The 17,781-nt window shown below is 38.1% G+C and overlaps 1 protein-coding gene across 1 annotated transcript in view; it reads right to left on the bottom strand.

Moving 5' to 3' along the window:
- The window catches only part of tgfbr3 (transforming growth factor, beta receptor III), an 89,542-nt gene extending 73,995 nt beyond the window's left edge, over positions 1 to 15,547 (bottom strand). Inside the window, exons 1-2 of the mRNA XM_043241582.1 lie at positions 15,331 to 15,547; positions 8,779 to 8,932 (exon numbers count right to left, since the gene is read on the bottom strand). Of these exons, the coding sequence (XP_043097517.1) occupies positions 8,779 to 8,848 (70 nt within the window). The 5' untranslated portion in view covers positions 8,849 to 8,932; positions 15,331 to 15,547. The remainder of the gene's footprint in view (positions 1 to 8,778; positions 8,933 to 15,330) is intronic.
- Positions 15,548 to 17,781: the final 2,234 nt, after the last annotated feature.

Raw genomic sequence — 17,781 nt, 5'->3', positions numbered from 1 at the left:
ACGTCATGTTTCTCCAGTCAGCGGTGAGAGCCGCCGCATTCTCTCTGAAGATACGATCCAAACCTTCCGAAAGAGCTGAAGAGAGCGGGGGCCACAGAAGGGGACGCCTTCGAATCAATGCGTTTCCTGATGTAGCGAACACGTGTGGGCTGCCTGAGATGTTTTCAGCTTCATAACATTTGCAAATTAAAGCTGAGCTGAAAAATAAACTGCCGTTCAAAAGTTTGGGATCGGTAAAATGCATGCGTTTTAAATATGTGTCTTACGCTCAGCAAGGCTATATTTATTTGATCTGAAATACAAAAAAAACTGTTGTGAAATATTATACAGCAAATTAAAAAATTTTTTTTTTATTTTAATAGACTTTAAAATATATTTTATTCAAGCAAAGCTGAATTTTAAACATCATTACCCCGGTCTTCAGTGGTACTCTTTTTAAGGATATTTTTTCAAATGTAAGTTTAGGTTAAAAAGAACAGTTATATACTAATAATATATATACATATATATATATATATATATATATATATATATATATATATATATATATATATATATATATATATATATATATATATATATATATATATATATATATATATATATATATATATATATAAAATGTAAATATTCTGCAGATCTACACCGATAAGCATGAATGTGGCAGAATGTGGAACAACAGTAAAGATACAGTAAAACCATAACAAAATAAAACTCATTTATTATATTCGCTCCGTTGGCCAGCTATCTGTGATCGATGGCACCCATGACGGGCCTGTCTGAGTGAGCACGCAGGAAATAAAGGTCAAGTGTGACAGGAAAGGCATGTTGAGGGCATGAGCATGAAAATCAGTGTTTCACAAGCAGTAAAACACACACAGGGCATACCATCCTCCCTCTTGAGGTCAAAGAGCAGGCAGTCAATTAAAGACAAGTCAAAAGTCAGGCCTCCTTCTTGCAAACACATAAAAGCCTTTCAGATAGTAGGAGATACAAAAGTCTGCATGAAGTGTTCTGATGAATCCAATCCGAATGGCATTTAGAGCAAATGTCCTCATCAGTAGGGCTCCGCCAATTAGTATCATCAATTAGCTGCACTTCGCATAAAAGAGCCTTTTATGAAACAAAGAGCATTTAACAAACATACGCTTAAAACGTGTCTTATTTTGCGTCTTATTATCGATCACTTGACACACATACTGCAGTTATACCATAACTGAAACTTATTCTCAGACAAACCCACACACATAGCAACTAAGGTTCTCTCTCGACTACATGTCAACAAACAACATGGAGAAAAAAGTGGCCCCTCCGCTCTGCTCGTTTCATTGCTGAATTCTCCCAATTACATAGCTGGCTTTGGCAGGCAGGACACCCCTGAGGACTGATCATTATCTATCGCTGCATCTGCGACTACAGGACACCGCAGGATTCTGGAAAACTGGACACATTTGTTGCGTAATAGCTGAACAACAATAAAGGCGAAAAGCAATGTCATTTACATGTGGTTACAAGGCTGTTAGTATACAAAAACTATGATTTTATTGTGTTTTTTTAAAGAATTATCTTCCGCTCGCAAAGCCTGCAGGTATTTGATACAGCAAAAGCAGGTTTTTTTTATCTATTTAAAATAACTGCTTTTTAGGATGATTTTTAAATATAGGAGAATAATAAGGTAAATAATATAAACTAATACTTTTATTTAGCAAGTATGCTTTAAATTGATCATATTTCAGATAAATGCTGTTCTTCTGAATTTTCTTTTAAAAAAAAATTCTGCTCAGCTGTTTTCACCATAATAATAGTAATAAATGTTTGATCGTTTGACTGAGCAATGATTTGAAATGAAATAATTGAATGATTATTTTATATAGTTAAAGCTTCACTGATTTGCTCTACTTCAGATCAAATAAATGCAGGCTTGGTGAGAAGAAATTACTTCTTTAAAGAAATCATACTGTTCAAAACCTTTTGTGTTAATGGTTGGGTGTTAATAGTTAATAGTGTTCAGTAAACATGCTCAGTAGCTCACCTGGTACAGCGCTGCACTAGTAAAATTTGCAATGTAATAAATGTTGACAGATTCTATGAAGTAAAACAGTTTTATTGCCATTGGACATAGGATCAATGCAATATTTATTTTGCAGAAATTCCTCGTCCTTCCAAAAAGCCTAGGTTGTACATTACTGCATTACATACACAATTGTTTTTGCCAGAAAAAAAAAATATTAAAAAACCTCTCTTTCTAAGCCTAAAAATGGCTCATTCATCAAGTATTATCCAGATCTATGACTATAAAATCTAAGATCTATGAATATAAAATTTCCAAAAATCATTCGATCTTTGGGGTCTTTCAGAAACATGTTTAAAAGGCAAGAAAGGTAAAAAGACATAGATCAAGAGAATGTAAAAGACATGGCCAAGAAAAGCAAGCCACAGCACAGTGAGTGTTTCAGGACCCTGTAATGAGTGAGAGAATCAAGCTCAGTACACGGGACTGGGAGCTGGAGGAGACTGAATCGAAAAAAAATTTAAAAAGTAAGCATGCAAAGTGGTCATAATAAACTTAATTACGCTAATAAATCACACATATTCCTGCACTATATGATACAGTGATGTTCATAATTCTACAGAATTACTTTTAGAACTATTTATTTAATATGACAGAAATATATATATATATATATATATATATATATATATATATATATATATATATATATATATATATATATATATATATTTTTTTATTATTTTTTTACCTGGATATAATTATGATTATTAATTGTGAGATATAAAAATTTTTTTACTCTAATTTATTGTTATGGTCAATGGAGGGGCCAGCTCTTTTCACAATACATTTCATTTATTAGAAAAAAAGCAGTGTCACAATTGGTAACAGAGTAAGAACAAAAAAGGAATCTCAAGAAAACATCTTATTATGCTGAAATCATATCTCAAGCGGATAAAACAAACAAAAAAAACACACAGAATTGCATCAAACTACAAATTTTCAAAGAAACGACATGTAAATAGGATTGTCAAGTATCATAAATCATTCTATTACATAGCTTCATGTAAACTGTGTAAAAGATATTTCGGATTTCTTCAGGCAATTTTATTTACTCAGCCGGTATAAAAGGAGTTAACTATAGCCATGATTCCTCCCGTCTTTTTCAATGAATTCACGGCACGCTCCTTAGACCTCTCCAAATCTTGTGGCCTGTGTTTTTCGTTTTCTTTTCTTTTTTCCTGCACTCTATGAAACACAATGGAAAATGCAGGGTCACCCCAGCTGTTCTCCATTAGGTTCCTGGCTGAGGTCGTCCACACACTCACTTACTGGCAGAACGGTTGTGGTGGAGGGGAAATAGATAGAGGGAGAGTATCAGTCTGACTCGGAGAGATTGCGAGCCACGGTGTAGATTGCAGTAACCTGCAATTAAGCCAATGGCGGGTTGCTGTTGCTATGTAAACATCCCTACACCTCTCCCTCGTGCCAACACAAGAGCGGCGAAGGAGTCTGGTTACTAACACTTAAATCACGCAGCAACATCTGGTTTAGGAAGGAGTCCTCTCTCTCTCTCTCTCTCTCTCTCTCCTTCCAGTTCGGAGCAGGAGTGTGGAGCGCGGTGGTTTGGATCGCTCTGCCTCCGCAGCACCGAGGCTCAGGTTGCAGAGGTTGCGCAATACAATTTGGCAGCCCCCACACACACACACACACACACACACACACACACAGACGTACGCACATTTAGACGCAGTCAGTCACACAAACCATAAAACAGCACATAGATCATTTGTCCTCAAACATTTGGAGAGGCACTATTATAGTCTGTCTGATTCTGTGCCTGGTTCATATGAGAGAGGGAAAGCAGACGAGTCATTTTAAAGGAGATGATGAAAATAAAATGTTGTTTGGTGGCGTTTCTCAGAGCGAGAGACTAAACAAACAAGTCTTTCACATAGAAGGGCTCAACAATAGGACCCCCTCTTATTATTTATTTTACTGCCAATATTTTGTCGTGTGTGCGTGTGTGTGTCCGTGTGTGTGTACACATGCATACAGATGGATAAACAGATAGATAGGAAATACGACAAGACTATCTATTTTCTTAACTATAACAAATAAACTGTGATAACGTGAGCAATGGTAAAGGTGCATACATGTTGGTCTGACTGCATCAATATTACATAATTTAATTTTGTTGGCATGATATACGTGTGGGTTCTGTGTATATTTATGTAATACATTCACATACAGTATATAATTTAGAAAATATTTACGTTTTAAATCTACACTTATATTCACATAATTTATATTATAAAGAAATATATTTAATATAGAAATATCTTTTTTTTCTGAAATATGTACATGCATGTGTATGCATTTTTACATATTTTTCCACTATTTTTAAAACATCAAGAATTGTAAATATCCATCAAAACGTCCTAGAAAACAAATGTTTAAGACATAAAAACAGATTATCATTAAACTTCGTGAAACCCACCAAACAGGGCAACTAACAATTCCATCAAACCTTTTATACCACTGGCCTCGGGCCACGATTGTTGTAGAGCCATGCTTTGATATGGTTTATTTAGTGTTTCGGGTCACTGGTCTCCACAACACCACAAGCCTTTATTGCTTTTAAATGAGGATGAAGGATTGATCCCTTTAAAGCTTTTCATGGAACTGAATGCAACTGCGGGTATATTTCTGTAAACTCACCTTTCAGCACTAATTCATGTCTTTGTCACATGACAGGATGGAAGGAGAGAGGAACGATCTGCATGGGGCCTACGGGCATGACAAAACTGTCACTCATCCCTGCGAGCTGCGGGAGGATAAAAAATGATGGAGAGATGAGGGGGAAAGTGAGGCGTTTCGCCCGGTTACATGAGCAGACGCGTGTTCCTGCAGCCGCCCCACAGGCCACACGCTCGGCCCTCGGCGTAACCAGCATCCTGCAAGAGCTGTTTTTGGCAAGTGCTGCAAATTAATTTCTGGCAGGATTTCTGCTCCGTTCTACGCTACACCAGTGAAACCTGAGGGCTTCCAGCAGCCCTGCCATCCCATAATAACAGACTGTGCTAAGAATCTACGGCTTGGCAAAACAAGAGACCAAAAAAAGGCGACCTTAGACGTGCAAAAAGTGCTTGGAAGGGAATTTCGGACAAATGAAAGAATGAAAAGAGAGAGAAAATGAAGAACAGACCACTTATTTAAAAAAAAAAGAAAGAAAGCTAATTCAATTTCTAGCATCGTGAATTCAACATTTTAATTCTGTGTACTTTTTCTTCAATGGGACGCTGATTGAGATATTTAACAGAATGTTCAAGCTGCTCTTTCCCTTGCAATTAAAGGGGATGGGGACCAAGCTGTGAAGATCCCAAAAACAACAAACAATAACTTGTGGTCGTCCTCCAGTTCTAACTGTGTTCATTATTGTGTTTGTGTGTTGTTTATCAAGCAAAACCAAATAAATGGTGCCATTATCTGTTGCTTAACACTGGTTCGTAACCGCCACCAATTCATAACTGTATGCAATATTTTGTACTATTTTTTTTTTTTTTTTTTTTTTGGCAGGAAAGAGATTAGAACTCCTTGGGTGAACTAAAAAAATAATGATATAAATGCTGTGAACCGATTAAACAGATTACGTTTTTTTTTATTATTCTTAATTAGTTCAATATTGCCAATTATAAAGCATGCAAGCCTCACTGACTTGTAAACATGAATTACAAAAAAACACCCTAAAAATATAATGTCTTAGCTTGCTGTACGTGTCCCGTCACGTGAGAACCATCCTGGGACGCACCGAGGCAGATCTTCTTCCTGTTTTGTCATATAGATTACACATTTCTCCGCTGTGACAGGAAACACAGCATTGAAGAAGAGACGTTCTGGTGACAAGGTCTCAAAAGACAGGGAGATGTTCATATATCACACCTCTGTCATCTCTATAATCAGATGACTAGAGCCGAACACAGGTTGTGACTGGCAGTGATCTGAAGTCCATGTGGAAAGGGCTTAGTGCTGCAGACACTTTGATGCTGCAGATTAGATAATGTCCTAGTTTTTAGAAAACGAGAGACTTCAGGAAGTCTCTGAGAGAGGCCGCTATGCTCTAAAACAAAAGGAAAATGATTGAGCATGAGAAAAAAAATAAAAAATATCGAGCATGACAAGATCTGGCACTCTTGAAGTTTGTTTAGACTCCGATTTATCAAAATCAACATCACCCGAGACGAGGGTTTGGGAGAGCTTCATCAACAATGCTGGAAAATAAAATAAACTTTAAAAGGAAGAGCCTCAACGAATGCGCCCCAGGTAAATGTGCCAAAATGTCTGAGAAAGCGCAAATATATAGTGCAATGCAACAATGCTGAAGGAAGAGGTCTGTGGGATTGTTTTTAGACCTAACCTTTGCAGTTTCTGCAATCTTTTTTTATTTGTGATAAACTGCAGGGTCTCCACAAAAATTAAACAACACAATAATTTTTAACACTGATAATAAAAACATTCTTGAGCAGCCAATCAGCTTGATTTCTGACTCCGAAGACTGAAGAAATTCAGCATTGCTATCGCTAGAATAAATTACATTTTAAAGCATATTATAAAACATGAAACTGAAGTGCAAAAATACTTCACAATTATTTATATCTTCATCAAAATTATAGATTAAAAAAAAAAAAAAAAATGTCCATTTAGGCTGTAAATTGATAATAGCTGATAATCATGATAATTAATTATTTTGATTCAAAGTGGCTTGTTGTTTTCGTTAATATCAGATTATTTTTACACATGTTATTATCGAGTGATTTTATTTCAGTAGCTACACATTGGATTGCGACTTGGTCTATAACCCCAGAGGAAAAGCATTCGGTTTGAGCGACAGAGAAAACACAAAACCGCCGAGAGTGACCAGTGAGGTCTGTTACCAACAAAGAGACGCTCGACAGATCAACTGAGAGCAAAATCACAGAATGATGTGAAATACGTGCGCTCTTAAATCATAACTCTCCATCCCGAGAACCCAGACTTGATGACTTGTCATAATTTTGCCTGTTCCCCGTGTTTGTTTGGTTGCTGCCATATTGTTTTCTTTCCCTTTTTTCCTCGGCATACATCTATCTGTCAGGCTGTTGTGCCAGAGGGGAACAAATCATTGCTCTTCAGAAGAGACTGAGCCAACAAGTCCTGATCAATCACACAGATAGAGCTGCCTGAGTCGGGTTAGAGGAGGCATAGCTGACGTGCGGCAGTGGTGTTTCGGGCTGTGAGATTGAGGCTGTCAGCACTTTCTTAATGCAAATCCCCCCGGCCTTTGCTCTCTGACAGCCAGATCTAGAAGACTCATGCTGGGAGGAACCGGGGAAATTCCGAACACAGGGGGCGAATCGTGATTGCCTGACAAAACAGGCAACACTGCCTCACTCTGTCAAGACAATGAGCGGCGAACACAGCTTATGGAGAACACGCCCTGTGAAGAGTCTCTGCAAAGAACACGGCACGTTTTCTGTGTAAGACTAAATCCAGTCAAATACTGTTCGTCACCGATGAAATCCCCGATTGGGGATCAGGGGCTTTTTAAGAAATAAATGCTTTTATTCTGCGATGACGTTTATTAAAAATGAAAGCAGTCGTTTATTGCTAAATATTCATATTATAAATAAATGCTTTTCCTTTTAATTGAATTTTCATTTTGTACTTTTAAAAAAAACATTTCCCGAGCACCGAATAAGCATATTAAAACGATTTCTGAAGGATCATGTGACATTTTAACAACAAATTACATTTTAAAATCTATTAAAATTGCAAGCAATTTTACTTCTTACAGTATTATAAAATAAACGAAAGCAGCTTTGCTGAGAACAAGAGTCTTCTTTCAAAAACATAAAACCTACACCCCAATATTTTGTACCTGTGGCGTAAATGTGCGGCATAAGCATAAATTAGAACCTGCATTAATTCAAATTCATACAAACGCACAAATGTCTTTGTAACTAAGTGACATGCTATGAATGCTAACCCCACTCTGAAAAAAAGAAAAGCTAAGGCAAAAAGAACTCACGATATCATACAATTATTTCATTTCGAGTTTTCTCATGTAGTCATTGTTAAATATTGATTTTATGGTGCATTTTTTTAACAAACAAGATGTTTCTTTTACAAAAAATTGTGAGTTAAGATGACTAAAATGTAAACTGTGACTAAAACCAATTTTGAGTTAAGATGACTGAAATTTAAACTGTGACTAAAACCAAAAACTATGTGAACAATTATCACTGTCAGATCAAAAGTTTATAATAATAACAAAAACACTTTTTTGTTGAAGGTAATTTCAGTCACCCAGTCAAGTTCTGAGGTTTGTTCTTGCTACAGTAACGCTTCCAAACACTGCTGTTTCACTGAGCGGTTTGGTATGTCAGCTTTTGGTTTAACCAGTGGCATGAGTTTGGAGACTACCTATGTGTTTAAACAAAGGCAGATGGGGTCCGTTTGGCACGGCTTGGTGACCGAAAAAATTACACTTTTACATAAAACACACACTCTAACACGTCACAATTTCCCAAGTGTGCTCGAGCACTGGTATTCGCTTCATAATGACCCATGACACAGCGGCACTTTTGAAAGGTTCTCCGAAACACCCCTCATAAATCCCCAGTCTTTCCTTCATCCTCATGAGGCAAACAGAACAATGATATAGACGCATTCACTCACTCTTGACCCGTTATTCGAAATTCCAGGAGATGATGGGTAACGGCGCTTACCTGCAGAGGCCAAGCTGCTGAGGGTCAAAAACAGGATGGTGGAGGGTCTTATGTGTGCCGTTAGCCACATGGCTGGAACAGAGCGCTTTCCCGAAGCCAGGCGCGGCAGAAAGAGTACCAGCAGGGTGTCTTCTTGAATGGTAACCCACCGACTCTGTAGAAGGAGAGAGAGAAAGATGTCAGTTAGTGACCAATCAGCAGGGTATTACGGTCTTAACGTCACATCCCGTGGGCTTAGATGGGAAGAGACAGCAGGGCTCTGGTTGAGGTGGTGGCGCTTGTTAATCTCAACCTACTAATTAAGCCTTGTGTGAATGGTGGGAAAGATGAGAACAAGAGAAGGTCATCTAAGGACCAAGAGAGGCCGCTTTGCCATTTTGAAATATTTAAAAGAAACAAAAAATGCATTTACTGTATTAAATGCAGATTTGGTGAGCATATAAGACTTGAAATAAGTTACATCCTGGTCACACTATACGTTTGTTTCATAATAAGTGAAACTTGTCTATTCCCCAGAAATTGAAAAAGCAAGCTAATGCGTTAAGTATTCACAGTATCAAAAAATAAGACACTTTTCAATATACATAGTGATTTTTAATCAACACGATAAAACAAATGCTGCAGTGAAGAGAAGAGTCCGATTAGACAGCTGGAGTTTGCCGTTAATGCCATTAACAGATGACAGTTAATTAACACGACCACAACTGAACTTGAGAGATAAAGCGGCCAATCGGAGTTCACTGGAGGGTGGGCTAAAGCCAACATATGCCACACCAGAAGAGTTTAAATACGGCGCGCTTTATCCACATGAAGTTTCACTTAGCCCACTACCTGACAAAATGGCGCAATAATAAACCTACCATCTGCATCGTGACAGATATGGAGTCATTAAATAAAAACCTTTCAAACAATTCTACATTGGCATTCAAACATTTACGTCTGCTCGGGGCCTCTGAAATGTCACATCTGACTCGATTCAATTCCATTTTGACAAAATAAACTTTTTGAAGAGTGAAACTGAAAAGCGTTCCACGGCCTCTGATACACGTTCAGTGTTTTTGAAGTAAATAATGATAATTGTAGGTACAAACGTCAGCAAAACTGATCTCAACAGCAATCCTAAAAGCAATTTCCTGTTGTTTTCAGACAGTTTAATATTATAAATCCATAAAATGGTTCCATATTTAAGAATTTATACTCCAGAGCACCGCAAGACTCCAGTTTGTGACTCAACTCAACTCAGCGTTGCTGCCTCTCTGATGTTTTTTTTCATTAGCTCGTAAAGATTAGTTATTAAGAAAGCAGCGGATTTTAAAAGGCATACATCACCCACACATACACACGTACGTATACATCCTACACAGTGTGCGTCGATACATGTACACACGCAGGCCAATAACACTCTTAATATCCCGTCCAAACAGCATCACAGGTTTGTCACGTTAGTTTACTGAGGGAAAAAACAGGCTTTTCACTCATGGGTTTAGCAGTTACGTTCAGCACAAGCAGCCACCCATGTAGAAACGGGTGAGGAACGGTCCCTTAACCCACCACACGCTACCCCTGGGCAATGTGGAGAATCGTACACTAAGGTTCACGGTAGCAAAGGTGGAGTAAAACCTCAAATGTCAATCAGAGCATTTATCAGTGGTTAAAAACAACCACATGCTTCACTGGGGGTGTCCCCAAGAGAAGAGCAATGAAAGCCACAACTTCATCAGCATCTCTAGCTTTCTCTCTTCTTCTTCTCTCTCTCTCTCTCTCTCTCTGCAAACAGCTGCTGGAACAAAGAGCCATTCACGCACGGGCAGCTGCTGAGGCTGGGAAGTCATTTCGGAGAATCTCAACAAATATTGCACTTCCAGCTTTGGGGCCCCAAGCCGGTGCCCTCTGCTTTTGATTTGGTGTCCCCCCTTGCTATTCTCACACCAAGAGAACAGGCATTTTGGAGTCCTCCGATTTAAGAGGACGTTAGAAAAGGTGAAAAAAAGCAATGCAAAAACCAAAATAAAGCAAATAAATAAAAGTACTCTGTTGTTTTTTCTGCTACCTGGGGCCTGTTTTATAAAACAAGGTTTATTTCAGTTAGCCAAAACGTGTTTTATGAAATGGCCCCCTGGTTGACACTAAACAAAACCACATAACAAAATAGAATAAAATAAAAGTAAAAAAAAATGTTTTAAACAAAATAAGAGTGCTTAATAAAACAAAAATGAATAAATAAATATAATAAACCAAACAAAAACAAAACAAATCAAAGTGCTTAATTCTGCAGGCCTAGTTAGGGCAAAACAAAATACAAAATTAAAACACTGCCCCAGGCCCATTGGTGTTATGTGTATGGTACACTGCATGTTATTTGTAATTAATTATTTTACGAGAGAATATCATCCTCTGAAATATCTGTGCAAGTATAATATCTAAGCACATCAACCAAAAGTGGACCAGTGGAACAATTATAGTGGACCCTAAAGGAAAACCATGGGCATATGGCCAGCTCTATTTACCTCTGTCAGTTATAAATTATAGCGTGTTTGATTCAGTTTAGAGACTGATCACCTCATATGACTCCTGCTGAAAGATTGCGTCTCTCCCTCTACTTTTCGGCAGAAAGATATAGCACAATAACATTCAGAAACAGTCTGGAAAAGTCATTAGCAGATTCAAGGCAGCAGACCCCAGACTGAACATAATAAGTAGCTACTCCACACTATTACTGTGTAGGTGGAGTGGCGAACACCATATGGTTTAATACGCAGCCTTGCTCTGAACTCAAAGAGGCACTTCACTCCGGAGGAAGAAGCGTGCCTTAAAACTATAAAACCATCCATATTCCACTCAAAATGAGAAACTGACTTAATGAAAGATACAGATCATTCACGAGCAGGTCAGAGTTTGTGTTTATCACATTAGGTTTTTTGTGCAAGATTATATTCTGTAAAAAAAGCGAAGGATTTTCAGGATACGCATTCCCGTGTTGAGATGAGCTCAATTTGGCAAACTGCTACCAAGTGAATCCCTCCGATGTCAAAAGCTGTCCTTTAAAGAGCTCTTGAAACGGTTTGATGAACGCAATGTTCTTTCCTGCCCTGATATATTTCCTACTGAAAAAATACGTTTGGATGAGACTCGGCTTCTCCTTTTTTAAAGCCGCCAATAGATTTGCCAATATTTTATCCAAAAATACAAATTAGTTGATGCTTATCATTATATAATATAACATTACATAACTCATAGCTCTTTTGTTTTAACCTAGTTTGGCATTATGCAAAAAATGCTTCTCGAAAGAAAAGTTTCAAGAGTTTTTGCAGCAATGCTGTGAAAGAAACATTCCGAGTTCTCCAAAGAACTTTGCACTGAACAGTTCTTGAAAGAACCATTTTTTTAGTGCGGAGAATATTTTAATGATCTATAAGAAAAAAAAATTGTTTCGCTTTTCTTAACTCTAGCTTATCAATGTTACGAATCCCATTTTTATCAGCAGGTCCAGAAACGTGGACATTGTTCAAATAGACCATGTGACATCAGTGGTTCAAAAATCATGTAAAAAGGCTATGAGAATAACTTTGTGTGCCATGAATGTAATAATAAAAACTTGAAACAAGGTTAACCAATGTCCCAGGGTGAACTATTAAGTGTGAAAAGTTTTCTCGTGGCTTTCATAACATGATGGTTGATCCACCAAGTATTCTTTCATACCACCTTGACGCTGGTAATTGTTTGGCAGCCAGCCTCCCGGTTTTCATCCAAAAGATCTTAAATTGTGTTCCAAAGACAACATTTTTACGGGTTTGTAACGACATGGGTGTAAGTGACTAATGACAAAATTGTAAATTTGGGGTGGAGGATTTAACAAACGTGGACTAAAAGTCATAAAACTCAGGGTTTTTTTATTCCATGGAGTCTTTACAGTATGTTTGACCATGTCCTTCTAAAAACCATCGCAGCATGAGAGGACAGACCAAACACAGCATGACCTCTAGAGAATAACACACCACAACTATTTCTAGCCATGTATAAATAAAACGCAACTCGCTCCAGCCTACATTGTTCCACCCGAGAAACATGGCACGATTACGTATGAAAATGCGGGTACCTGTAGAACACATCACCTAGGGCCACTTCTAGGCCTCCTAAAAACCATAACGAAGTCCAACACGGGCCTTTTGACTGCTAATGAATCTTATTTGGATTGAGTCATTCAGTCTAAACAGAGTGTGGTTTCCCGTTTGCGTAAGTGAACGGTGACGGGGGCCTCTCTGACATGTTTATAATGGAAGATCTGCTCGTCGGCCCAAATGGATCCTCTCCGTGTTGGCTGCGAGCGCAGCCACGTGTCAAACAGTGACACACTGGGGACATGAAGTGGCCAGCTGCACTCAAACAAAACCACAACCTCCAACAGTGATGCAGATTGATCAATCTATTCGACTCCATGGGCCAATTTCGCATCTTTAGCACCGGACGCATTCATTCGCGAAGCATGCGCACAAACACACATTAAATCACACCTCAGGGCCGCCACCAAGACCGCACTGCACGCACACACACACACACTTGAATGGAACATCTGCACATCTGTGTGATTTACCTCTATTTGTGAGTCACATCGGAGCGTGTGGAGTAACACACATACACTTGCATCAACATGCAATCTTTACTCATACGCCTCTAGTTATGAATCATCGGTGACTACCGCTCGCAGAATGCTAAATGATAAAGAACGAAAAAGACACGAAAAAGGTAGCGAGTTCAATAAAACACATAATCTCGAGCTGATCTTCTCTGCTATGTGCGGTGAACTTAGTTCCCTTCAAAAAGCACTGAACTTCCTCTGTCTCCCTCTATCTTTTCAGAAAGTAATAAGTTGAGAGTGAGTGATGGCTAACCCCGAGGACCTGAATCAACATGTCACAGGGGTCTTGAATCAGATAACAGGGATCACTCACAGGTCTGTTGTCCTTGTGAAACCACCTTCGCTTCTCACTTGATCGCCACAACAATAATCACTGTACGAGAAGTCACTTTAGGTAAAAGTACTTTCAAGAGCTCAGACTAGCTTTTCCCGTGGAATCCACTAACCAGTAACCCTCGTTTTCTCACGTAAGACACTTGTACGGATCATCTAATGTCTGACAGGCATGAAAAGCCTGACCGGGACCCAGAACAAATCCACCCTGAGGAGATCAGCCATGCACCAATAATGAAAGAGACAAACACATTACTTTTACGAATGTAAACGTCGCACGAATAGGTTAAGGCTTTGGATATATCAAATATTATATAAAGCCACTTCAGCAAACTTTTGCAACCAACCACAACATAGAGCAATAAGGACATCTTCTGCTTTACTTTCAATTACATATTTTAATAAGCTATGCTGATAAACAATTTCAGAAGGACTTAATATGACATTGAATGTATATACACATACCTGTCTAATTTCAATCGAATAACAGATGGATTGGTATCGGATTTGTAGCGAAATACTGTAGAATTTCATTTGCTGCACAGCATTAGCCACCAACAACATAACATAAGGCAAGAGTTTTGTCTTCTCTTTTAAAAGTTGCTGTATGTTATGAGCATTTGAATTATTTGCATTGCTTACCCTGACGTCTGTGACCTTATCAGAACAGACTTACAACACAGTCCACCAGTTAACAACCACCAATCTAGAACCGTACGTCCACTCAGGATAATTAGCATTAGTAAAAGGAACCTCTCTGCTCTTAATCCCACTGAAGAACCATTTGTAATCATTGCACTAACCCAAATGATCATTCAGCGACAAGAGACACCATTTTTATGAGTATTTTTTGTTTTTATAGCATCTAGTCCCTTGAATGTTCGGTTTCATTAGGTAACACTATTCTCAAAGGTAGACTATCTAATACTCACCGGCCTGTTTTGAGAGTTTCACAATACCTGCAACTAATAAATGTCTTTACATGCACTGAGAGAGATTCATGTCTTGACTGTACCTCCAGTGTTACGTGAACTATGTACATTCATTTGATTAAATGAAATTCCAGTGCAGGGCAGTTCACTCAACCTAAAAAAAGGAGTTGGGCTTCATGTTAATGGAGAAAAAAATAGTTTTCTGCAGGACGGCACACACTGCAGTTCAGCTGTCAGAAGGCTCCACAAGTAGGCTACCTAGGCTTTTTACAGTTCATGAACAAACCCCAACATCTGCAGACACGCATAGCCTCCTTTAAAACTTATTAGTACAGCTGAAAAAACGACCATGCGCGTCTTACGGTCACTCATGCTTTCCTACGGGCTTTATATCTTCACACGCACTCGAAGAGAGCCGCTTCGCATCGTACGCATCAACCTCACTGATCATCAGAACGGATGCGTTCTACTTTAGTCACGTCCTAAGACTCAACGTGCTGTAAAACGTGCGCGCGCGTCTATGGAGTGAGCATGTGACCGTAAACACGCTACAAAACTATATTTCACACAAGAACCCTACGCCGGTCTGACAACAGCCCTAAGGCAACTTACAAGTCACAGAAAAGCAAAGACAGAAACAAAGTGACATACCAGCGAATCTTCAGTAATGCTGAAGAAAACTTAGGGATTCACGGCGTAACGTTTCCTTCGGCCGATTAAAGAAACGACCAGAGCAAACTCGTCTGTCTCTATGGTAATTAATCGTGCGACGAACGCCGCGGTTTTCTGGATGACAAAGCCTGTGACAGATCTCAAAAAGTTTTAAATACCTCTCCCGCTTTCTGTGTGTCTGTGTGTGTTTCAGTGGGAGGGGCCAGTAGGAGGAGGCTGCGATTTACATCTAAGACAAATGAGAGGATGAAGTGGGCTTGAAAACCCATCAACTTCCGCAGTCATGACACTTCAGCTTGTTTTAAAAAAAAAAAAGATGAGTATTATTATTATTATTATTATTATTATTATTATTATTATTATTATTATTATTATTATTATTATTATTATAACGCACTAACAATAATATGTATTAATATAATTTAAAATGTATTTTATAACAACATTATTGCTAGCTAGAGAGTTTTAAAAGTTCTGTTTTAAAAGTTTTTCGTTGCTTATATTATCGGCAAATTCGGCTCAGCATTTTTACAACACTTTGTAAACTTAACATTTCCTATTTTTATTTCTTTTCACACACAGCATATTCCAGGAAGACCTCTTCATATAGCATATTCCTGTTCGTTAGAGGATTATTAGGAGGTCATACACTTATGATCAGCTTAATGTAGACAGAGCACTCGTCTTCTGTTTTATCACCCACCCAGCATCTGCACAAACAAGCATTTACATATTTTACCTGAAAATGTCTCTTTGTATTATTTGGAAATGCCACGTGTAGGACAGAATAAACAAGCACGAATAAGTAAATAACTTTACTTTGTTAGAACAGAAAGAGATCAACTCATAATCTTGGGTCTTGGAAGTCTTGGAAAGTGACTTGATTATGGCAACATTTTCAAGAATCCTCAGAGCCCTTCAAAAAATAGAGTTTCAGTTACAGTTACACAAACTGTACAGACGTAAATAAATAAATAAATAAATGTTAACTATTTATTAGATTACAATAAAAATATTAATAAAAGAAATACAAAGTGCCCATTGTGTTGAAGCTACAAAATTCGCATGCATTAATAACACAAACAAGTAACATTTTTAAGACATGATTAAAAAGATTTATGAATTTCCAATTACTATTTATTTATATTTAAATAAATGCCTGTTCTGTTGAATCAATGTCAATGTCAATGACATTTTAATTAACTTATAATGAGTCTGATTGCTATATTATTTACTTAATTATTTTGTAAACCCCAGCGAATGCTCCATGTGTGGGATGCTTCACTTTACCCCGATGTACCGCAATAAACACCTGCCTTAAGGAGTGTGACCTCAATCCCAATCTAATCTAAAACTCCTCAATGTCATCTACCATCCACGCACCACCCAAGAGACCAGCATTCATCTCAATATGTAGTTCCACAAAGCTCAAGAATTCCTTGTTATACATTGAAATGAGTTTTTATAATGTAAAATGAAGGGTGAAATCGTAAGTGAAATTTGAATAATTTCTCTCATACGATAGATATGGTATGGTATATCTATCAAGTGTCAAGTCTTATCTGCTAAATGTTTTAGTGATAGCAGTATCAGTCTGTCATTGCCAACCGGTTTAATTCAAGGAAAAGAGCAGGCTGACCTGGTTTTAGACTAGCCTTTCCTTAACCTCTTTCTGTACCAAAAACTGGCTTTTGGGCCTTAAGCATTTACTAACAAGAACTTGTTAGTGGTCTTGACCAAATAGTAATCATCCGTTTATTGTGACAGAGAAGCAGATGAAACAGTGTGCTGTTAATGTTCGTTCTTTTTGACCGAGCGCTTGTTCTAGTTATATTGGGATATGTGCACACTACTTTGAATACTTTCAATAATTAACTGCCATGAAAGAAATGACCATCGAGGAGGTCCAAAATACATACACGGGCATTGGTTCTGAAGGTTTTCATTTGCAATTGCATTTGGTCAGATTATGCTTTTAGCTCAAAACACGAGCAAAGGAAAGTGCAACATCCTTTTTACGGTTGTTTGTGAGTTAAACTCGTGCACAGATGCATGTTTGTGTCTGTTTGTTTTTTGCGGGATATATTTGTTTACTTTTGATTTGCATTTTCATTTTTTTTTTTGCCTCTGCCTCCTCTCCTGGCTTGTTTTCCCCCAAACAAACAGACTTATGTTGTCTGACTGAAATGTTCCGCTCCGTTCTAAAGGAAATGGAAATGCTTTACCACTGCTTACAGTGTAAATGTCAGAGTCGTGATTTGCCACTAATGAGACAGCACCCTTGCAAGATAGAAAACTTTGTTTTGGAGCTTCTTGCTGTCTTGAAAACATTGATATGCTGCTTTTGAGTGTCAATGAAGATGTACTCAGAGGCTTCATGTCATTTTTCGCTTCTCATGCATATGTATGCCTCAGAACCAGGCCTACTCA

Source organism: Puntigrus tetrazona, chromosome 6 (assembly GCF_018831695.1).
Source record: "Puntigrus tetrazona isolate hp1 chromosome 6, ASM1883169v1, whole genome shotgun sequence".
In the NCBI taxonomy this organism is placed as follows: Eukaryota; Metazoa; Chordata; class Actinopteri; order Cypriniformes; family Cyprinidae; genus Puntigrus; species Puntigrus tetrazona.
This window is presented reverse-complemented; position numbering and strand designations above follow the sequence as displayed.